Source organism: Astyanax mexicanus, chromosome 8 (assembly GCF_023375975.1).
Source record: "Astyanax mexicanus isolate ESR-SI-001 chromosome 8, AstMex3_surface, whole genome shotgun sequence".
NCBI lineage: Eukaryota > Metazoa > Chordata > Actinopteri > Characiformes > Acestrorhamphidae > Astyanax > Astyanax mexicanus.
In genome coordinates this window covers 36,062,566-36,086,667 of record NC_064415.1, presented here as the reverse complement: position 1 = coordinate 36,086,667, position 24,102 = coordinate 36,062,566, and the positions used below count along the sequence as shown (strand labels likewise).

Below are 24,102 nucleotides of genomic sequence, written 5' to 3'. Positions count from 1 at the left end.
GTGCGGGTGTTTTCCACTCAGTTCAACCAATTCAAGTCGCCGCATTTAACTTCAGAAGGAAGTTTTGCTGTGTTCACTCGTTTTTTTCCTGTTTGTTTGTGGGTCATTCTGTCGTTTGTTTCTTATTGTGCTTGCTGAATTGTACTTCTCTTCTTTTGCTTCCCCCCGCCATGTCTTTCTCTCCCTCTCCCCACAGTCATTGCATACAGCAGATTCTAGAGAGTGTAAATCATTGTCATCTAAATGGCATTGTCCATCGAGACTTGAAGGTTAGTATGGCAGGCCAAAACCTCCGTAAACGCTGGCGCCGAATCTCCAGACGAACAGTTAACAGGCAGTCGCCATGCCCAAGACTCTCCTCTGTCTCTCTCCTTCTTCCTCTCTCTCTTTCTCTTTCTCTCACTCTCTTCCCCTCTACCTCACTCACCTCCTGAAGCCCCACTCGCGTGCATTGAGCCGTTTGCATTCGGGGGTCTGAAACACACTGCCCGATAGCTGAGGCGTTGCGCATGTAGCGTCGGAGAGACATGCTCTAACCAGTCGCTGTGAGGTTTGACTCAGTGCGGTGTTGTTGTTTTTAGGTGGCCTAAAATACTATTTATATATATGTATATATATATATATATATATATATATATATATATATATATATATATATTTATATATATATTTATATATATATTTATATATGCATATTTATATATAATTTTTTTTTTTTTTTTGCTAGAAAGTCATGAGCTAATAATAAACCACCCCTGCCAATATCATTATTGAGTCAAGCCCACAACCGCCCCTTGCGCAAACACCACTTCTGCTTTGAGGTCAGTGGCGGCAGCATGGGGAAGATGCTGAGGATGTTGTTGATGATTGGTTGTCATTCATCAAAGCTAGATGATATCAAAGGAATACCCCAGTGGTTTTGATCATAATTTTGATTCGTTGTATCTGTAGCATACAGATAATTACCACAAACAGTAGCTGCAGTAAGCTTAAAAAAAAAAAAAAAAAAAAACAAGACACCCTATTGACTATTGACATCTACCACCCCTGTAGCATACAGTGTCAGTTACTACAGACAGCATTCCTGTGATTTGTAAAAATAAATAAATGGTAGGTGAACACACCAACTTACACACTTACAATAGACCCCAGTGAGGGGTGCTGAAGTGAGTGAGGAGTGCTGAAGGGTCAATATCAGAAATGTGTTCCTTTTGAATGACGCTCATCAAAAAGTGATTGGTTAATTTAACTTAAAAAGTTGTAAAATGTCAAACTAAAATCCAGGTAATAAAGGGCTTAAATTGTTTTAAATTTACAGTAAATTTGCTGTAGGAATTACATTTTCAGACACAAAAAGCACAGTGGTCCACCATAAACGTATAATCCGGGACGAGAACTAAGGTTAGCAGACAGCTAGCTAACATTAGCAGCGAGCTAGCTAACATACTAATTTCAGCAGTGAGTTAGCTATGTTAACAGAGAGCTAGCTAACATTAGTGACAAGCTAGCTAACATAGTTACATTATTGGCGAGTTTGCAAACGTTATCGGAATGAAGGTTAACGGAGAGCTAACCAACATTAGCTGCGAGCTAGCTAACATGCTAACATACATACGCTAGCGGTGAGCTAGCTAACTAGGAGGTCAAAATAAGTTTTATCAATTGCATAATGATAAATGGACACTGCTAATTATTAATAGAGAAGATACTTTATTAATATTATTATTTTTTTAAATTATTATTATTATTTTTTAGTAGTATTAGTAGTAGTAGTAGTAGTAGTAGTAGTAGTAGTAGTAGTAGAAGTCGTAGTAATATAGTAGTAGTACAAGTAGCAATGGTGGTAGTAGTAGTATTAGTAAGTTAACATTAAGTTTTGATTTCTAATACAATAAATTATTTTCTACCAAAGAAATTATGACTACATTTTTGGGTTTTCAATTATATTTATTGAGGTCTTAAAATAGTGCAGGAACCCTGTTATAGGGTTGAATGTGCCTTGTTTGAAAGTTTCAAGTCAAAATGGCATTTACTAGGGCTGCAACTAACGATTATTTCAATAATCATTCATCTGTTGATTATTACAATTAAACAAGTATTAATCTAATAAAAAAAAATGAATACACAATTCATTGACACAAAACACACTTACCGTATATTAAACGCTGATGCGGTAGTGTTGTGGGGCCAATTTCAGAAATAGGTTTCTTTTTAAATGGTTGTCATCAAAAAGTGACTGTCATTTAACTCCTTTAAAACCATTCAGTTGTATCACATTGAAAAATGTAATGAGGTTGAATGTGATGGTTTTGATGGTTTGGGCAAAATGGCAAAAAAAAAACATTCTAGGGCTATAACTAACAATATATCATTTCATACTAGATTAATCTGTTGGTTATTTCTATAATTATTCCATTATTATTATCTGATTAAAAGGGTAAAAAGCTGTTGATAGTGCACTCTAATGGAAAATGTCAATGAGGGCACAATGCTGATATTGGTCAAAACAAACTCAAGCTAAATGTTTATTAAAGGAGACATCTGGTGTGAAGTGCCTGTTGGGAGCATTGGCTAAAAGCTCTGTATTTCAGAATGCTGGGGTGAACGGAGGTAAGCTATTCGGCAAAAGGTTGTACTAGTTATTTTCCACTACACCCCAAGTCTAAGCTCTCCTTTAATTAATACAATAATTAAAGATAATATCTTCAGCATTGCATTGTAAAACCATGTTAATCTGTTACATATTGAAAGCCAGTTACACTAAATGTTTTTTGCTAATTGATAATATTAACCATATGTTTTAGAGCTTAAACTACACCAAATGATGAGAATCGCTCTAAAGCTTCTTTCTCCTGGCATCCACTTTAACTTTTTTAACTAGTTGATTTATAAGTAACTGATCATATGCTACATGTGTGCTAAATGGCAAAATGCATATAGTTCACAATCACAACCCTATAAAAAGTATATAATAAATACATAAGTCCCTCTTACTGCTATCAGTATCAGCGGCAAAGCTTCCCTACCTCCTCTGGTCTCAATGCAAACGCAGATAGTGAGTGTGTGCTTGTCACTAACCCACACCCCCTGGTGTTTGCATGCAGTCATTGCATTCAGCAGATCCTTGAGGCCGTTCTCCACTGCCACCAGATGGGAGTGGTCCATCGTGACCTAAAGGTGAGTATAGACACTGGGGGTCCTAACAGACACACACAGATCCTTCCTCCTCTTTCCTCTACTCTTTCCCCTCACAGGTTGTTCCTGTAGAGACCTAATTTAATCTTCTGGAAGAGCAAAGGTCATTCTATAGTACTAATTTTTAAGATTAAACATTGAGATTAAATAGGATATCCATCACTTGTCTGGAAAGCACAATTCAAAAATTCAAATCAATTACAATGGTGTTTATGATGGGAGCCAGGAGATATAATGTCTAGAATGCATATTTTATTTTTATATGTATAACTACGCAATAATACAATTGAGGTTTGTGCTATAACATGTAATATTGGCATTATACTGCTGTGCTGCGGCCACAGATTAACACTGCAGTTCCGATATTACACATTATAACACAAACCTTAAGTGTATTATAGTGATTATGCAACAGTTACATTATCCCTGTTTATTTTTTATTTGAAGTTAAAGAGGACAAGAAAATATGATCTGTTTGGTTATAAACACTCCGCGAGATAAAATAGTTCCATTGCTGCTCTGTTTGTAGCTGTGCTGTTTGGCTTGTAAGCGCTTTATCTTTGCTAGGTTACCTGTATGTGGCGAAGCAATACATGGAGAGCTTCGGTTACAGTGCATTACCGGCTCAGCCAATCACATTGCAGAGTCGGATCTAACTGTGGTATATCTCTAAATATATACACTCATCATCAAAAATATACCATCACCCAAAAGGAAGTATCTGATTGCAGTGATATTCATAAAAAGATCAAAAATACCAGGAACAGTAAATGATTAAACATTTATACTGTTTTGGGTCTTTTTTATTAAGCTACACATACAGAAGTAATGTATAACATACATATGTGAAACACAATGGAGTCTAGAGTTGTAGAGGTTCCTAATAGGGTCCTGCAAAAATCCATTCCATGCATGGGGTGCAGTGTTCAAAGCATGTTTTATAGCATCCTGCACATCTTTATATGGGGATAGGTCTAGTGAGGCCTCTGGCTATGGTATAGTATCTGTATCTGTCTTCAAGGCAAGTTTTTGAGATGGCAGCAGTATGTGGACGAGCTTTGTCGTGGATAAGATTGCCTTTAGTAAAGGTAGGGCCAATATTTGCAGCAACTCCTAAAATTGGACCAACGCAATGCAAAAGTGTAATGAAGACCAAAGGTAATTTTACATCATGCAAAATTGCACTCCATACCATAGGACCAGGTTATCTTTGGGATGACTGTGGTGCCTCCACAGACAGATTTGATGGGGACCACACACTCTCACACGTCTTTCTTCTGAATAGCAGTGCAATCTGACACTGTCCTCAATTATTGTGCAATTATTATTTATTTGATAATGAGTGTATTCGATTTTTATTTTTTAAGAGAATGAGTGCTGATAACGGTTTACTGAGGCCTGTCTTCAGGCTTTAGCATTCATCTGGCCGTATTGGAATTCTCTAGAGACATGATACATGGAGCATTGAGCATTTGTCTCAAATCGTCTTGTAATTAAAGCTAGTAAGCTTTCATTCAATCTGATTGATAGCGTACGCCTGGGGAAATCCTTGCTGAGTGAACGCAATGTTATCTTAGCTGAAGATACAGCCTTTTCCCTCCCCCACCACGCCAGTGCCAAGGCGCAGCGTTGCAAGCTCTAATTTGCTAATCAAATGAGCCAGGTGCAGCTAGGAGCTCGTTTTCTGTCCTGGAATAATCCTCCCCCTGCTCTTGTAGTCCCAATTCATCTCCGTGATTGGCTGTTGCTATTGTGTTACCATGGTGAACCTAAAAAATAGACCATTAGAGACAAAAGCATTAAGTGAAGAGTATATTGTGTAGCCTAGGTATCTTGTTTTAGAGAAAGATGCATGTATAATGTATATCCTGCTGGGAATTATTCTGCTATTAACTGACTGCTATGTGCAGAAAGTTACAGAAGTCACACTGTTGGAACTTCTAGGAGTTCTTTCTCTCTAGTTGGGTCTTGCTTTATGTATTTTCATGCATGGTCTGGTGTATTGAATGAAAATGGAATAATAATCACAATTCAGACAGATATCAATAGAGAGATAACTAGAGGTGGATAAATAGTTTGCTAATTGAAAGAAAAAGTGCATTTGTCAAATGATCAGTGTGAGGGGAAAAAATTGACTTCTTGCTTTTTAGTGTCTAGTTGTAAACTACCAAATATCACTCTGTTAAATCAGAAATTGCTCTTGGGCTCCCACTAATTCACCGATATCCTCTTCACAGTAACACTGTACACATGCCTTTGTTGGCAAGTGGAATTGAAAGAAGAGACGTGGGCTGTAAAGCAATATTACAGGTTTTACACGAACATTAGGCTACCTAAGTTATGCCGTTATCACCTGTCAGTGGATTTAATTTTCAATCTAAAAGGGTATAAAATACAACCACACAATCAAACAAAACTGCAGTGCATGTTATGCACATTATTATTTCTCTGAAACTCTATGGGTCGGTTTCTTGATCTAGGATTATGCCTGGATGTAGACTGTGTTTTCCTTTTAATAGAAATACAATATCCATTCAAAATACTGTGTAATCCAATCTCACAGACCAGACTAAGGACAGACCCTCGCAGATAACAATCAAAGCTAAAGGGACTAGGCTTACAAAAGTTGTGAGGGATGGGCTCGGTCAGTAACAAAATGGCAGCAAATGTAAGCAAAAATGGTGATACGAAAAGGGTTGATAACAAAAAAAGGCAAATACAAAAGAATGTATCATAGAAGAGTTAGGAAAACTAGATTCAATATTTAGCACTGAGCATAGCAAACTAAGGTTTATTTATACAGGGGAGGACAGTTGAAAACAAGTAATAGCTCGGAGAGAGGGAGACGGCGTAAAACAAAATCTTAGCAAATGAAATTTTTATTTCAAGGCAGTTTTTTTTTGTCTAAGCATTATAAGCGTAAGATTATTTTGCTTATTTTAGGAATAATGATCTTAATCAGTCTCACTTAGATTTTTCAACATATTTTAAAAACAATTGGCACAAAAAGTCACCAGTTGAGTTATTCTGATTTACATGTCCAAATTTAACCCAAAAGCTCTGTTACTTTAGCTTGATTTAAGTCTTCATTTACTCATTTTGAGCTTATTTTAAGGAATCTTAAGAAAAAAATTGCTCACCCTAGGTTTTGCCAATAGATTTTTTTTGCAGTGTGGTCATCAATAATTAGATTATTAATTTTATCAGAGACAGACCTCTTAATGTGACACATGGGCATAGTGATGACCAGCTTTACAGAATGATGCCCCACTTAATTGATTGCTCTCCTCCGTAGCCTGTTAGCACCTTATTAGTAACACAGAGCATTTATTTAATCTGCAGCAAACACTTATGATGGCCCAACGCATTGTACTGTAATGAACTGACCCACTGTCAGTAATTTTATGATATCATTTCTTCGCTGTTGATGCTGTGCAGCATACTGAATACAATATGTTTGAACATATGAGAGCTGGATGAGCTGGATAACACAATCATAAGCATTCATCACATTCTCTAGCCAAACACTGACATATACTGTACATGAGTGTCAGTGTTGTAATCTCTGATTCATCATCCCATGGGTCATATTTATAGACCTGTGTGGTGTAGGTACTGAATCTGAATATGAAGAATGCTTCTTGAATTAATGAATTTTGTAATGAATGTGTTATCAGGCTCAATTAGCGTCATCTTATGAAACTGATTAACTAACTAATCTGTGTTTAAATACGATCTGATTCACTGCACCGTGCCTTTTCATATTTGTTTTTGTTCACAAGAATTCCATCTCTTGTGCTGTATTATAATCCACTGCTGGTCTGTTCAAGGCCTTTCAAATATGTCCGTTTTGCTGGTCTTAATGGGTTATGCATGAGTTGTTGTCCAACTCTCTTCATGTGACATATTGTTGTTGTCAGATCAAAACCTTGTACAGTTTTTGAAATAGCAGCTGTTCTCTACATTCTCAGTCAAAGTACTACAAAATACATTCAAATATATAATTTGTGGAAGCATTACGGGAATCCTCAGGATGGCAACTTTTAACTAAATAAACTTAAATGCAATATTTTGAATCATTTTAAACATTTTAATGTAGATTACAGAACAACTGTCAGATTCACATTTGATCAAAAAGTGAAAATGTTCAAAAATGCAGATTCAAGGTTTTGAGGTACAGCAACAATTCACATAAATATGCACTTTTTGCATTTTTATAATTCTTTTTAGCTTTTTCCTAATAATTTTTACAATTCGGTACTGTGCAAAAATCTTCGCATTTATTATGGCATATTTATAAGCTACTATCTGAGCAGTATGTGACTGTTGGTATAAAATAAAATAAATATAAATAACATATTTTTCGGACTGTAAGGCACACTTAAAATATGTATAAATTGGTCAGGTTGTAAGGAGCAGTAAAGCCACTCCGCTGATGTACAGTGTTATAAAGGAATTCCAGTGAAGTTTCTCCAGTGCAGCAGCATTAGCATTAGCCGCTAACCGTAGCACTAGCTTTTTTGTCGTTTAGAGCTGAGTATACCAGACTGTAGTCTACACATTTACCATGCTAAAACTGGGGCTGGCTAGCACTGCTAACCAGGACTAGCTAGCACTCACCCTTGGACAAAATACTGGAATTGTAAGCTTACTGTAAATAAACAGAAGCACTTTACTTACCTAAATAAGTTTCCTTGTGAGAAATCTGTGTAGATTAACATCCAGCTCTCATCAACTCTCAAGTGTTTTTTTTTTTTTTTTTTTAAGAATTAGTTTTGTTTACTTAGGGGCCCCCAGCAGCGAGACCTGCTGAATTAGAAGAGAAACATGGCGACACCCCTGTTCTCTTTAAGTGTGCATTCTTACTAGTGTCGCTTAATGCCCCTTATAATCTAGTGGACCATATAGTTTGAAAAATACGGTAACAATCTGTACAGCTGCACTAGATTTCTCTGTAAACATTGCTTTCCTGAAAAGGGATTAAGCCTGGGTGTAGACTGTATTTTCCTTTCAATAGAAGATGTAATTTTAGCTGTAGTTTTACTAAAAGGATATTGGTCAGATTATTATTATTATTATTATTATTATTATTATTATTATTATTATTATTATTACAGATTATTAAGTCAAACTTCAAAATGTTAAACATGATATTTATTGGACTTTTAATACTCCTGACTATTTTAAAACCCATATAACTGGAGATTTCCAGCACCTTCAAAATTGTATTTATGGCCTCTGAGTGGTCCAGTGAACTAAGGTGCTGCCACTATCAGGAGATCTCTGGTTCAAATCCTGGTCATGCTCCTTGCCATCAGCATGCAATTTGTTTTTTTGCTATTGGTGGTTATAATGAATTTGTACATACATTGACTGGTGAGGTTTGACATTATTTTGCACAGTACTGTATATAATGATCAAGAATCTTACTTGTCTAATATATTTCTATATGTTAAAACAAAAATTAAGCAGTAGTTTCCATTAACAGCTTCAGTTACCTGCTGCGCCTGTCCTTTGTCACCTGATCTGTTTATAAGAAGCTTCATTGAAAATGACTGAAATTTGAACATTGCTGATAATACTGTTCATACTTGTTCAGCTCTGTTTGTAATAACTGTGCATAACCCTGAAGACAAAACTGACTGTTACGCATGGCCTGGGTCACAAATGGAGCTGTGAAGATGTCTGAAAGAATGTATTATCTGTGCAAAACACTATTGTATCGTTTCCTTTTGTACTGCTGAGCATGCGGAACATTAGTAGATTGAGTATAATGGAAATGACCCCCATTACAGTCGTTTGCCTTTTTGCGGCAGTAAAGCGTAGGTAGAGTTAAAGACACACTTTTCATTTTTGACCCCGGTCTTGTGTAATAAGACAAATCTACATAATTTGTGTGTACAGTCTTATGCAAAAACCATGTACCCCTGGTCAAATTGCATGTGGTGTTGATTTTCTAAGTGCACTCAAGTTATCCTCCTCTACAGAGAACAAGCTTCTGCACAGTCCAAATCATTTTACTGTTTAATAGTTTACGTAATGTAGCTTATTGCATGTGATGCATACAATTTGTTTTTTTTTTTATATTTTAATTTGTTACAGTAAGAAAATAAATAGGACTGTCTAAAATCAATTTAAACTAATATTTAAAGTTTTGTTTTTTGTAGAGGGTTTGTTTACTCATTTTCATCTTAGAAAATCAAAAAAGATGCCTTTGCCATTGATCCTGGGGGGTTCAATCTTTTGAATATGACTATATAAAGGTAACACATGACTTACTGGGCTTAGACTGCATCTTACATTGAATTAATGTTCTGTCTTCAAAGCCAGAGAATCTGCTTTTAGCCAGCAAACTAAAAGGAGCTGCTGTTAAACTTGCTGACTTCGGCTTGGCCATTGAGGTGCAGGGAGACCAGCAGGCATGGTTCGGTACGTATCTGTTCGATTGTTTGTTTGCTATGTTCTTTAAGACGGCAGTATTGTATTTCTTTTAAAGGTGAGTAATCTGTGTTACAGTATAAAGCTCTAAATGTAATGGGGTGTATACTATTGACTAAGGCTTCACAACATTGAAAAAAATTGACATAATTTTTTTTTTTCGTCTACGATATATATCACGATTTTACAAAAAGTAGGACCCGTGATGTCACCAGCCCCATCCCCAGGCCATGTGGTTACCTCGTGTTTATGCCCGCTCCCCCTCCCCCTTGTGCTTCTCAGGCAGCAGTAGTATGTCAGTGTGAATGCTTTGAAGGCACAAAACGGGAAAGAGTAGTGTGATCGACTGTTTTAACAGATTCTGAGAAATATCGCAGCTATCATTTTACAGATTGGCAAAAGATAAAGAAATGAGAAGAAAATGGTTTAATGCAATTCACAGAAACGACTGGAAATCAATGCACTGGTACATATAGCTTTCAGGCTTCTTTTGTGTATTTCCCTGGCATTAGGATCAGGTATTTAAAACGATGTCAGAAAACTTTTATTTAATTGCATCTTTTATTTTTGGTTTGGGCATTTCTCCTAAGAAATGCTGCCATGTTGTAGAATGTTTTGCCACTCAGTCCAGTGTTAAGCCCTATCTGGACGGGATTAGTTTCTCAGGGGGATGTCTGTGAAAAACATTTCACACTTCTACTCAGTGATAAAACTCTGCAATTAAACTACAATTGGAAAAAAAAACATTAGGACCAGTTTTTTTGCTTTCTTGGTCACATGACATCGCATTGTCACGTGGTATCACGTTTGCACATGGAGCTCGATGGCGGCATCTAAGCATTCTAAAAGACACTGGAGCAGAGAAGAGACACTCTTATAATCGGTTTGGGACAAAGCCAAATTTCAGCAACAATTCGAAAGGACAAAGTGTGGGAGTCCGTATGGAAGCTCATCTGTGAGCTGCGTCCCTCCATCGGTGCCACACCTGTACTGTTGTGTTTATGTGGATCTCCGTGGAAAGTGTAATTACGGTGCGTGGTAGTGGACGAATAGCTATTTTATTAAACACGAGGTGACGAAGATGTGAGTCCAGACAGGACTAAAATTACCAGAGGACCACGGAGTTCAGTGAAAACCAGTGGATAATTCAGCCTGTAATTTTCTCAGAAGACATCTGAGAAAAACACACACATGTTCATTCCAGATGGGAGTAAAATACACAGAGGACCCCCCCATAAAAGAGAAAATGACCCCAGAACCCCCTGAGAAACTAATCCCGTCCAGATAGGGCTTAAGGAGACAAATTCCGGTGGGAACGTGGCATCAATGCATACTCTCAGTTAATTTTACTTTATTGGTGTATTGGGTAGTGTAGTGGTGTATTTACTGAGAGTGTATTGCATAATCATTACGATTAAAACGAAGGACTTTACAAAATAAGAATTAAAAAGAATTAATTAGTACCTAACAAAAAGGTGTTTTTTTTAACCTTGCATTTATTTTAGAGTAATTGGTTCAGCTCTAAAAATCATATACTAGACTTCTCTTTTGTTTTTGCTGTTTAGTTTTAGTTTAAAATCTTCAGTGAAGTTCAGATGGATCAGCATGAGCACTCACATTTATTCCTCCACTGAAAATGAAATGATCACACATCAACATTGCCATGCCTTCAGTAACGTTTCTTTGGATTGTCTAATTGGGCTCAGAGGGAATGATTATTCTGTAAAGCCTGCTGTCAAACAACATTACGTGAAGGGCAGTGATGGCATCTCAGCTTTCAGTACAAAATACACAGAAGAAAAACAAGATCACACAGCCATTCATTGATATTCATTATTGTTATTTTTATATGGGTGTAGCGTTTTATGTAGTTGTAAGAATGAACATTTAAAAATCACTTTTGAGATGAGTTGCAACCAAAAAATTTAAAATTACTATTGTTAAAGAATGGTGCATCTCTCACTCTGTAGCAAAAATAGACCTTATTTAATTAAAGACATGACGTTTAGAAGTAATTAGAAACCTTACAAACAATATTGATCTTAAATGCAGAGTAACTGATTAATGATCTAAATATGTAGTAGCAAACTTCATAATACTTATTGGGTAATCTACAATCTCTTAATCTACCCTATTTTTCGAACAACAAGGCACACTTAAAATTCTTTAATTTTCAGAAAAATCGACAGTGAGCCTTATAATCCAGTGTGCCTTACAAATGAGTTCTACCAGTCAGGTATTAAGGAGCAGTAAAGCCACTCCACCGAAGTACAGCATTATAAGCACTAAGGCTGGGTGCAGCAAGATTAGCATTAGCCAATGACCGCAGTGCTAGCTCTTTTGCTGTTCAGAGGTGAGTATATTGGACTGTAGTCTGCGTGTTTGCCGTGTTAAAACAAGCTAAGGGGAAAGAAATACTAGCTGATAGCACCCTGGGTTACCGGAACACTTAGGGTTACTCAGTTAAGGGCTATCTTGGGCATATACGTCCCACTATTGCTGTGGTTAGCGGCTAGTGCTAATGTATAGAACTAAATTAGTGCCAAAACTACGCAAATAAAGGAAACGTGTTTTTGTACATATTATACCCCTTGCAAACAATCACTACACTTTTAACAAATACAAAACACGACTATCTAACACACACAGTGTTTTTTACAAACACAAAACCTGATGGTTGTAAATATATATGTAACCTTCAAATAAATATGCCACTGTTTTCTAATACATTGCTTTTAAAAAACAAATATAACAGGTTGTACAAATGCAAAACAAATACATAAAACAAATAAAACATGATTTTCAAACATTACTGTGTCATGATTCAGGAACACGCACAGCGCATTTGTAAATCATGTTTTATTTTTTTGGCACACTTTTAGCAGAGTCGCAAATTCAAGCATAATATAAAGTATTTCAGCATGAAAGCAGGTATTTGTAATGTGTAACAGCATCCTGTCTCATTACTACATCTCTGCTGTTTGTAACAAACCAAACTGTTTGGAAATCGGGTATAAAATGGTAGTTGGAGTTGTGATTAATATAGATGTATTAAACACCTTAATCAGTGTAAATTAATGCACTGGGGAGCGCCGGACAGGAGAGCTTGCTTTGCTGAACAGCCACATCTTGTAAAGTGTCCCACAGCGCCACCTGCTGTTATGGGGCAATGCATTTGTACGAGGTGAGGTGTATTTTTTGGAAAATCTCAACACAAGTTTGCGTGCCAAAAGCCACGTGATTTACAAATCATGTTTTATTTGTTGTATTTATTGCTTTTTGCATTTGTAAAACGTGTTATATTTGTTTGTTAAGAGCAATGTATTATAAAACAGTGACGTATTTATTTGAAGGTTACATATTTACAACCATCAGGTTTTGTGTTTGTAAAACACACCGTGTGTGTTAGATAGTCGTGTTTTGTATTTGTTAAAAGTGTAGTGTTTGTTTGCAAGGGGTATAATATGTACAGAATACGTTTTCTTTATTTGCGTAGTTTTGGCACTAATTTAGCTCCATGCTAATGCTGCTGCACCCAGCCTTAGTACTGGAGAAACTCACCCTTAGACAAAATATTGGAAATCTAAGCTTAGTAAATAAACAGAAGCTCTTTACTCAGACAAACGTATAAACGTATAAAAAACTGAATCATTTTTATTGATATTTATATCTTTGGTTGGTGTTACAGGTTTTGCTGGAACTCCTGGTTATTTGTCTCCGGAGGTGTTGAGGAAGGAACCCTATGGGAAGCCGGTTGATATGTGGGCCTGCGGTATGTATTCTTCTTCAACAAGCTTTAACTCAATAAGCACAGTTACCTATTGTTTTAATGAGCTTTAATGCACTAATTTCTAAAGTATATGATTTGTTTTGTTGTCAGTTGGTTCAGTAAACATTGCATTTTGAAAAATTGTCACAAGGTATTCTTATGAACCAAAGTCAGGGTTACTAGCTGATTATTAACCAACTTGTCCCAGTTTGAAAGCCACTCAGCAAAATCTGCAGGAACTGAGGATATTGCATTAAAGTTGCTAGGGATGGATTATCATAGAACACCATTAGGAACCTCTACAACTATTACACACTATCAGATGCTATATCTGTATGTATAGCTCAATAAATATTGCCCATATCAATCTAAATTAGTAACCATTTATTAGTGTAATGATGCACTCTGCTCACGATTCTGGATTCACCATTCCATTTTTGTTCTCAGTATTTAGAACAAACTTTGATTGACAAAAAAATTAAGGACTTTTTTTCTTTTTATTTCTTTATTGTTTATACAATGAAAAATACACTGTTAAAATGACTGACATATCCTTTACCCTTTGCTTACACCCACTGGTTCTTTGACCTGCACTACCAGGATTGCGACCTCTGGTGTTCAATTATTGCATAACAACTGCATAACATTTTATAAACAGGACAGAAAATCGTATGTTTCCACAATGCACATTTGTTCATTTTTTGTTCCCTCTGGGTACAAACCCATCACATGTAACTGATTAGGACTTTATTGTGTTCTTTGTATACATTTGTATGTGTTCTAGCAACATATATTTTTTTCTTCACTCCCTATTGATCCACTGCTTATTATGTTCTGCTGAATGGAGTAAATAATGGGAGTGAAATACAATACAGTGAGGTAGTGCTTACAGCCCTACACAGGCATTCCCGCTATCTTTTTTTTTTTTTTTTTTTTGCATCATGAATAAAATCAATGGCGGTGTAGGACAGCCTTAACAAAAATATAGATGCTTGTGACATTTCTACAGTCTAGTTTTCCAGATAACAGAAAGGTTACGTTGACAGGTGGGATTATGTAGGGAACTAAATATATACGTGTGTGCTGTTTGTGAAAACCCATGAACTGGAAGGTTGTGAACGCTTTACCTATAGAGAGGATTGTGTTCCTGGGGTTTGCATTGTGTACACAGTGAGAATAATTGACTCATGTGAGTGTTTGATCCAAAGTGGAGAGGCTCCCTCAGCTCACAACCCTATTGTATTCACTTTCACATGTGAGAGAAAAGGGATGGATCATGAAACCAAAGAAACGTCTCCATGGAGATTGTGAGGAGACTATAATAGGATAATATAATGGGAGCAGTGATAAAAGTACCTCCTCTGCTATAAAAACAACAGTATTAATGATGATCTGAGTAAACATACTAGTTAGTGGCTGACATGACCTGTGTGTTGTTAAATAAGTGGGTATAAAGTTTATATATGAAAGAATCACGATTAATCACACGTTTTCTTCCTTAAGCTTTTAATAATAGGAATTTAAATGTGAATAATCAAATAATCAGAATAATCTTAGATTTATTATCGGAGCCCATTGTTTAAAAAAATAATTGTATTAATCACAAACATATTCTGTGACTAAATCTAGATCATTTAAATAGGGCCTAAATGACAGTCAGAGGATAAAAAAGGTCAGTTTTGAATAATCATAGGTTGCATACCCAGCCCTAGCTATACAGCTCTGGAAAAATTTAGAGACCACTTCAGTTTCTGAATCAGTTTCTCTGATTTTGCTATATTTATAGGTATATGTTTGAGTAAAATGAACATTGTTGTTTTGTTTTATAAACTACGGACAACATTTCTCCCAAATTCCAAATAAAAATATTGTCATTTAGAGCATTTATTTGCAGAAAATGAGAAACCTTGAACCTTCTGATAACTCATGCGATTAAGAGAAATTCTCCTCTTATTAATAGTTATCTACCATAACACTGCAGCTGTCAGACTGACAGATGGATGAGCAGATGAACAAATGTATTAATACAGTGGTGCTAGAATACTAGAAACTAGAATGTTCTGCTTTTTCAGAGACTTTTCTGTACTTGTTCATAGTTTATTTGATGTTGTTATGGCTGTAGGTGAGGCGTTTTAGAGATGCTGAGCTCAGGTTTTGTTTTCTTTCTTACATACATAATTTATTACATAATTTACATTAAATAATTTATCTATTTCTAGCGTTTTATAGGGTTTGTCTTGGTGCATCCTAAAAATCGTATATGTTATTAATGTCTGAAGAATTCCTAAAAATATATATATATATATTTTTAATAACAAGATATTGAAAAGTAACTGCAATGTGATTTATAGTATGATTATGGTGTTGGTTATGGCGTAGTGGATAACACCACCACCTGCTTGTGAGCTACCACAATTTCCCTGTTCAATTCCTTGTCTGGGTGACTGCGTTTGTTGTAAAGCTCCTAACACTAAATTGGCCCATCTCTGTAATAGGAATAACCTTGTAAGTCACTCTGGATAAGAGTGTCAGCTACATATCGTAAATGTAAAATATAAATGATTATTTATATGATTTATTATGATTTTATAGTAACTCATCATGTATGTTGTCTACAGGTGTGATTCTGTACATCTTACTGGTGGGTTACCCTCCATTCTGGGATGAAGACCAACACAGGCTCTATCAGCAGATCAAGGCTGGTGCATATGATGTAAGCTCCCATCCTCCTTTCCTATCACACACACACATTAATATCTTCTGAAATGAAAGGCGTTAAAAGAGTTAATCCTGCTTATGTTTAAAAGATTGTTTACACTGTCCAGTGTAGATATTATACAAGATTTTGAAACATGGGGGCTCCAAGTGGTCCAGCGAGCTAAGCGCTGCTACTATGATCAGGAGATTGCCGGTTTGAATCCTGTTCATGTAGCTTGCCATCGGCTACTGGAGCCCTGAGAGAGCACAATTGGCCTTGCTCTCTCTGGGTGGGTGGATGGCTCTCTCCCTTTCTCTCTCCCCACATCACTCTAAAGGGTGATGTTGATCAGCACAAGGCGTCTGTGAGCTGATGTATCAGAACCGAGTCGCTGCGCTTTCCTCCAAATGCGCTGGCTACTGGGCAATGCTGCATCATAGCGGTGGCTGACTTCACATGTATCGGAGGAGGCATGTGCTTGTCTTTACTCCCCTAGAGATAGGGGGAGATAGGGGGAGTCCTAATGAGTGGGCTGGGTAATTGGCCTTGTATATTGGTAAGAAAAAGGGAAAAATAATTATGAAATAAAATTATATAAAAAAGATTGTGAAACATTGCTGTAAAGATTTTATTCTTTCAGCAACTAGAGCAGCCTTAGTGAGGTCAGTATGTTGGATCCAACACAGGTTCATTGCTCCACAGCTCAATGCCGGGGACTTCAAACTCTTCTAAACAAAGCCTGCTACCACTAAGTACATATTCCTCTGCTCCAGAGATTACTATTTTATTGGGAATACTTCTTTACAGTGGAGAGACAAACTGAGTAACTTAAAGTAGCTGAATGCATTCAATACAAGCTGTCTCAACAATTCACATGTATGGCAAACTGAGTTTTAAAGACCACCCTGAGCCGAGCTTGCACCAGCCTTCTCAGACAGTGTCTCAGAGAGAACGAGAGAAAGAGAGAGATGTGACATGAGCAGCACAGCAGCTTTCTCCCAGCTTGGCTTTGTTTCAAAGCTCCTGGATTAAACTTGGATTAAAGTGTCTCTAAGAGTTTCCCAAACCCTCAGTCTTACTGTTCCTCTGCCAGCTTCCTCTTTCCATCTTCACTCTGAAAGTTTTGCCTGTACTTTCCACACTTCATTAACTGTAACTTTATGCAGAGTAATCATTTAGCATAAATAGAAATCATTATGCCAGGAGAAAAGCCTCAGTTCTGTTAAACTCTTAATAACTCACACAGATCACATTGCAACTGGAGTGTGTGTGTGTGTGTGGTACATGAAAGATTTATGGAGTATTTGGAGAAGTTAAAAAATTAGTGCTTTTGTAACAGCAGTAAAGATGCCTCCTGTTCTTAGAATGGATTGGCTGAGATGCATTTATGCGCACACACATGAATAGGGTGCAAATGTTAAATAGTGAGCAGCTTACTAGAAACAACCCTTATACATGTACAAGATTGACTTAAACACTATGTTGTGTAAAATACTTTTTTTTACACTATAAGGCTCAATAAAAATCCTTTAATTTTCCCAAAAATTGTCAGTGCGCCTTATACAGGAGTTTCAGTTTAGTTCTCCAGCACCGAGGCTGGAGCAGTATTAGCATTACCCACTAAGCGCTAGCTCTTTTACCGTTTAGAGGTGTGCATTTCGGACTGTAGTCTGCGTGTTTACCGCTTTAAATCTTAAAATTTAAGCTTCCTATAGATAAATGAAATTGCTTTACGCACACAAATAAACAGGAGCGAGTTTTCAGGAGAGAAATCTCTATAGATTAACATCCAGCACTTGTTTGAATTTGAAATATTTTTTTTTTTAAGAGTTACAGTTTTGTTTACTTGGCTTAGCTGCGGAATTAGAAGGTACACATGGCCACACCCCTGTGCCTTACTAGTGTTGCTTAAAATGCACCTTATATTCTAGTGCGCCTTGTAGTGCGAAAAAATAAAGGTAAAAAAATAGTGTAGAATAGGATCTTTCTAAAAAAAAAAAAAAAAAAAAACCTAACAGGTCTGTGAGAGCCTTTAAAATTGCAAAATTGGCAGCGTATCAAATACTTTCTTCCCCACTGTACATACATGATTCCCTACAGGATAAGCTCAGGAACACTTCCAGAAACTGATGGCTGTGAACACAGTCCTCTGTACAACACACAAATGCAAGTTAAAGCTGTATCACTCAAAAAAGAAACCATTCAGAAACACTACTGTCTAAGCACAGAACAGTTTTTCATTTAGCCTCATGTAGTTTGAAACAAACTTTGGCCCAGAGAATTTGCTGATTCTGGATTGTGTTGATTATATCACACATACATACAATCACTCTAACCTTGTGTATCACTTGCTCACTAAGCTTTTAACTGGAGAATGAGTAATTCCAGGTCTCACAGGCTTAAGTGAGTTTGAGCTATATTCAAACTGTGTAGGAGGAATCTGTGGAGTATCTACTCATCACATGGACATATACTGTGTTTAGCCTAACCTTTTGCTCACGTAAGCAGGTGATGTCTGTGTGTTTTACAGAAAGAATGACTTTAGTGAGAAAAATGGCAATTCTGAACAAGTCTGATTGATTTCTAACTGCTTTTGTTGACTAGCCAAGTAATGGGGCCAGTGTCAGCAGCAAACAGCGCTTGGTGTACCGGTAGTTTCTTTTACAAGCATCAGTACATGGCAGCTGCACAAAGTATGTCTTTAAATCCCTATCTGGACAAAATTTGTTTCTCAGGGGGTCCTGAGGTAATTTTCTCTTTTATGGGGGTTTTATCCGTAATTTTATTCCCATCAGAACAACCATGTACATGTTTTTCTCAGATGTCCTCTGAGAAGATTACTGGCTGAATTATTTACTGTTTTTTGCTGAACTCTGTGGTCCTCCAGTATTTTTAGTCCCGTCCGGAGTCACATCTCTGAGTTTCCTCACCTCGATTTAATAAAATAGCTATTTGTTCACTGCCATACACCGTAAGTACACTCTGGGTGCTCTTTTCCACGGAGATCCACGTAAACAAAACAGAGAGTGGAAATGGAGGAGCTACTGAACGTGATGTTGTGACTGAGAAAGCCAAAAAACTCACTGGTCCTCCTGTTTTTACAACTGCAGTCCAGATGCAAGAGTTTTATCACGGAGTAGAAGTGTGAAACATTTTTCACAGATGAGATGAAACGAGACACTAATCCCGTCCGGATAGGGCTTAATTCTGTGTTGTGCAAAAGTGACATGCTGTGTCTGAATCTGTGTGAATTTTACCTACAGTTTCCTTCTCCTGAGTGGGACACCGTGACCCCAGAGGCCAAAGATCTGATCAACAAGATGTTGACCATCAACCCTGCCAAACGCATCACTGCCGCAGAGGCCCTCAAACACCCTTGGATCTGCGTAAGAATCTTATACATCTCGTACTGTCTCATACTGTACATATACAGGTCAGAACAGACAATCCCAAAAACTAGAACAGTCATTTATTTTACTTCCCGTTTCATATTTTATTCCACATTATTACATCCAATTTAACTGGGCTATTTATGCCGTCTCCTGGTAATAATGTGAAAGCTTAGACGGCAGCCCTTGAGAGATCCCTTTTTAATGAAAATTTAATTTGATTTATTGAATTAATTCATTTATTTGAAACACGTACTTGACCAAAGTATTGGAAGCACTGATAAAATCATCTGCTTATCACAGAATCATGCAGTGATGAGATTTACTTGAGATTTTTTGCTAGGGATGCATAAAAATATCTATATTTTTTTGTCCAAAACTGTACAAAAAACATGTCTTTTTTGTAGTTTTTGGTTAATTTTTCAAATTAAAAATTCACCACAGAATAAATTAAAGGAACAATCAGTAATAACTGTAAGAGAGTGTGTGAAATTCCTACAGTTTTTTAATTTCCAAACACTTAATAGACATTTCTGCCAAACTGACCATTCACCAGACGCCAAGCTTACACAGGTTGCCAGATTGACACACAGTGGCAAACAACAATGAGTCTTACTCTGTAGCTGATCAGTGTATACATATATACATTTCAGTGTCCAAAACCATATCTCAATTACACTAGTGGCCATGGTAAATTACCCAGCAACCTTACTGAAGCTCAGTGATAACCTGTTCAGCAGAAAAATACTGACACCAGCTGCCAGTGCTTAAACTCAGCATGTTTTCTAAATATCTGATGATACATACTATCCATATTATGAGTTACTACAGAACATATATTCATTAATGGTCCTTTAAATAGTGTAAATGTATTTTGTTCTTAAACTCTTTAAAAATTCCCGCAGACAAACTAACAAAATATCATACATGTACCTTTGTTATTCTAACCATGAACTTATTTCAGCAATGCTATTCTAGTCACAAAATTTAGTTACCTCTGCAGTGAAACTTAAGTCATATATTTACCTCATCAGTGCTACTCAAGTCACATGTGAGGGAAAAATACACAAAGAAAGGCAGCCAGGCTTTTGGTGAACAAACAAATGGCACGATTAATTAAGCTAGCTATTTAAGCTAGCTACCCAAATAGCTACTTACCTCAGCTAACAACTAATATTACTGTCCTAGTCCTGTGCAGCTGGAACACAACCAGCTTGTAAAAAGAAAGTAAATATATACCAAGCTTTATTATTATTTTTTGTTTGTTTTTTCTTCAGAAAAGAACTTTTGAATTTGTATTTTTTTAAATAAACTTAAACCTGCAGTTTAGTGTCTACCAGCTAGCCATACAGCATTGTATTGCTCTGGAACTCAACACAGTTTGGGACCAGGGAAAAAAGGGGTGTAGTGTGGGCCTGCTACACCCACTGCTAAAAATTAATGTCTTAGAATAAACTATAGATTAGTCATTGTTCAGTGTAAATTATTGTGTACGTCACTTATACACTGAAAACATTTAAAGTGTTTTTTGCTATTTTTGGGCAACTAATTTAGATTTACCACATTGCAGCAATATACCAGATGTCAAGCTATCTCATATAAAAACTCATTAACAGACGACTCTATTTCAGTCTTTAAAACTCAGGCCCTCAGGCTTTTTATTACCCATAATTACTTCCTCTGTAAATCTTCTTCTTCTGCTTATTTTCATGTCACATTATTCCCCTTGCTGTTTGGCTTTGTGGATTTTCTGAGTCTTTGAAGCAGCACAGTGTGACATTTGGTTTCATTTTTAGTTATGCCTGTACATACACCTACACGTTTTACTGCAGGAGCTCGCCTACATGGATTATATATAACCATATCAGACACTGTACCGACTATATATAAATTCTCATGCTTTTAACTAATTTCTCTGTTTCTATAGCAACGCTCCACAGTGGCGTCCATGATGCACAGACAGGAGACTGTGGAATGCCTGAAGAAGTTCAATGCCAGGAGAAAACTGAAGGTGAACACATCACCACACACAAGCACACCATACAAACAAACACATCATACACACATGGCAAATTGTGGGCCAGAGCTTTAGGAAGCTTTATGTTTTCTGTCCAAATTGAGACATTCATTAGAGTTGAATGATTCCTATACCACCAAACAGTTGTGTGGAAATGTCAGCTTTCTAGCTAAGCTGTTGTTACTTCAGTGAACTAATAAAGTAAAAGCCCATTACTTAAAAAGAAGACTAAAGTAGAAATACAAAAGTAGCAGCTCCAAAAACTAAAAAAAAAAAACACTTAACGTAATGTACAGAACAGTTGTGTAACTTTATACTACATCCAGCAGCTATAAGTATATCAACACTGTCATGCAGAAAGCTTGTATATACATTTTTACCATGGTATCTTGAATTTTTTACTTAATTATAGTCTGGAAGTTGTTCTATTGAGGTTAGTACTGCTAGTACTACAAGTTAACCCCTTGTCCCATATACAGGCTACAGGTATAGGTGTTATAAAACTCTTTTTTTTTTTTCAATAAAATAACTTATTTACATTCTAAAAAGTTAAGGGGCATCAGAAAAGCATGGAATCATCAGAAAGCAAGTGGACTCTAACCTGCATGCGCCTAATTATTGTCTTAGCTCAATGTTCCACACAGTTATGAATTAAACCAGGTTATACTTTGCTCTCACTCTTCTCATCTCTGCTGTCTCGTACAGGGTGCTATCTTGACCACCATGCTTGCCACGAAGACCTTCTCAAGTAAGATATAAATTTTTTTGTGTTTCTGCTTTTGAAAAAATATATTTCTTTAATGCATAACTGATAGTTTTATGGGGTGTTAAAGCAATCTGACTTTACAAACATTAGTAAAATAAATGGGTAGTTCTAAAGAACTCACTGATTTTGAGAGTTTTACTGTAATAGGATTCCACCACTGCAACAAATCAGTTGGTGAAATGTATTCCATCCTAAATATTATTTCACAGTCCAATGTGGTGTCTAGGTGTGTGTGTTGTGAGTGATTTTATGGAACAGTGAAGTGTTTAGGAACCACGGCAACTCGGCCAAGAAGTGTCAGACCACGTAAAATTGGCAACAGAGCGGGATATCCGAGTGCTGAGCAGTGTAGTGTGTAAAAGTCTCAATTTCTGCTCTCCAAAACTGCATTCCACACCTGCTGTTAGAGCTGCATAGGATGGGCTGACTCCACACTAATGACTATGGATTTAGAATGGGATATCATTTCATAAAAGTTTGTGTAGGCTTTGTATTCTGTAGGCGTTGAAATACTTTTGTACATATAGTGTAATCATTATTCTGTAAACAGTTGATATACATTTATTAAGAAGCATTATTAGTAGCTAGCTAGCTAAGTTGAAGAAATGTAAGCTAAATAAACGAAACTGTAATAAAAAAAAAGACTTTCTTTTAAAGTCAGACCGGTGCTGGATGTAAATCTACACAGATTTCTCTACTGAAAATGTATTTTTATTTGTGTGACCAAAGCACTTTCATTTATTTACAATAAGCTTAGACTCCCAACTTTCTCCAGTACTAAAGCTGGAGCATTAGCATTAGCAGCTAATCGTTTCAGCAGTGCTAGCTGGGGTTAGGAGCAGGCTACAGGCAGATAATACTTCTCATCTAAACAAGGACATAGCAAGTGTGGTTAGCGGGTAATGCTAATGCTGCTCCAGCAGTGATAGTTGGGGTTAGGATGATAGTAGGCTACAGGCTGATAGTACTCCCTCTGAACAGGGAAATAGTGGTTAGCGGCTAATGCTAATGCTATTCCAGCCCCAGTGCTGGAGAACTAAACTGAAAATCCTGTAGAACACTGCACTTCAGTGGGTTATTGCTTCTTACAATCTAACTAGTAAAATGTATACATGAGATGTGCTGGATTAAAAGGCGCACTGACTATTTTTGGGAAAATTAAAGGATGTTGTGGTGGAAAATAATGACAGGAAGAAAGAAATTTCAGAGTCTCTGAGTCTTGATCAGAATGAGTAACAAGATTTATTGAGAAGACACACGTATGAATACAGAGTGATCTCCTGCCTTGGAAAAGTGCCACGCTCTCTTTTATACCTTTTCAGATCCTCCCAACCCTTTCTGTCTTACTTCCTCAATTATGGGCACAGTGCCACCATTGTGACACGTCAACTTCTTCTGACATGTGATATGACATAATCCCTCAGTGAGCATATCAGGCTGGTCCTCAAAATACTGCAAGCAGAAAGGAAGATGACCCTGGCGCCAGGACTTGTAGACAGAACAGCTGTGACGTGCATTCCTCAACACACATACACACACACATAGACACACACTGCTGGCGCCAGATAGAGAAAACTCTTACTCAGCATTTCAGAAAAGCTCACTGAGGGTAAAATGTTCACAGTACACATTATCATCGCATAGAACAAAAAGTAATATCATTAATAGTCGTCATTGTTTATGAATCATCACACGTCATTGATTATGAATCATTTCAGTAAACACTTTCCATCACAATGTGTGCCTTGTAGTGCAAAAAATATGGTAACTTCTTTTAATTCATCATTTCAACATACAGAAATGTTCTGACTGTTAATTTGTTCAGAGATT

At 36.7% G+C, this 24,102-nt stretch overlaps 1 protein-coding gene across 16 annotated transcripts in view; it reads left to right on the top strand.

Annotated features, from left to right (window-relative positions):
- Positions 1-24,102, top strand: part of camk2d1 (calcium/calmodulin-dependent protein kinase (CaM kinase) II delta 1) — a 124,561-nt gene that overhangs the window by 75,044 nt on the left and 25,415 nt on the right. For 10 of the 16 annotated variants that reach the window (XM_049482050.1, XM_049482046.1, XM_049482049.1 and 7 more), the window contains exons 6-12: positions 197-269; positions 9,522-9,624; positions 13,322-13,405; positions 16,021-16,115; positions 19,364-19,486; positions 21,417-21,500; positions 22,212-22,254. In XM_049482050.1, coding sequence (XP_049338007.1) covers positions 197-269; positions 9,522-9,624; positions 13,322-13,405; positions 16,021-16,115; positions 19,364-19,486; positions 21,417-21,500; positions 22,212-22,254 — 605 coding nt within the window. Of the gene's footprint in view, positions 1-196; positions 270-3,104; positions 3,178-9,521; positions 9,625-13,321; positions 13,406-16,020; positions 16,116-19,363; positions 19,487-21,416; positions 21,501-22,211; positions 22,255-24,102 lie in introns of all 16 variants that reach the window. The other 6 variants (XM_049482047.1, XM_007231054.4, XM_049482053.1 and 3 more) reach the window with 1 other exon arrangement.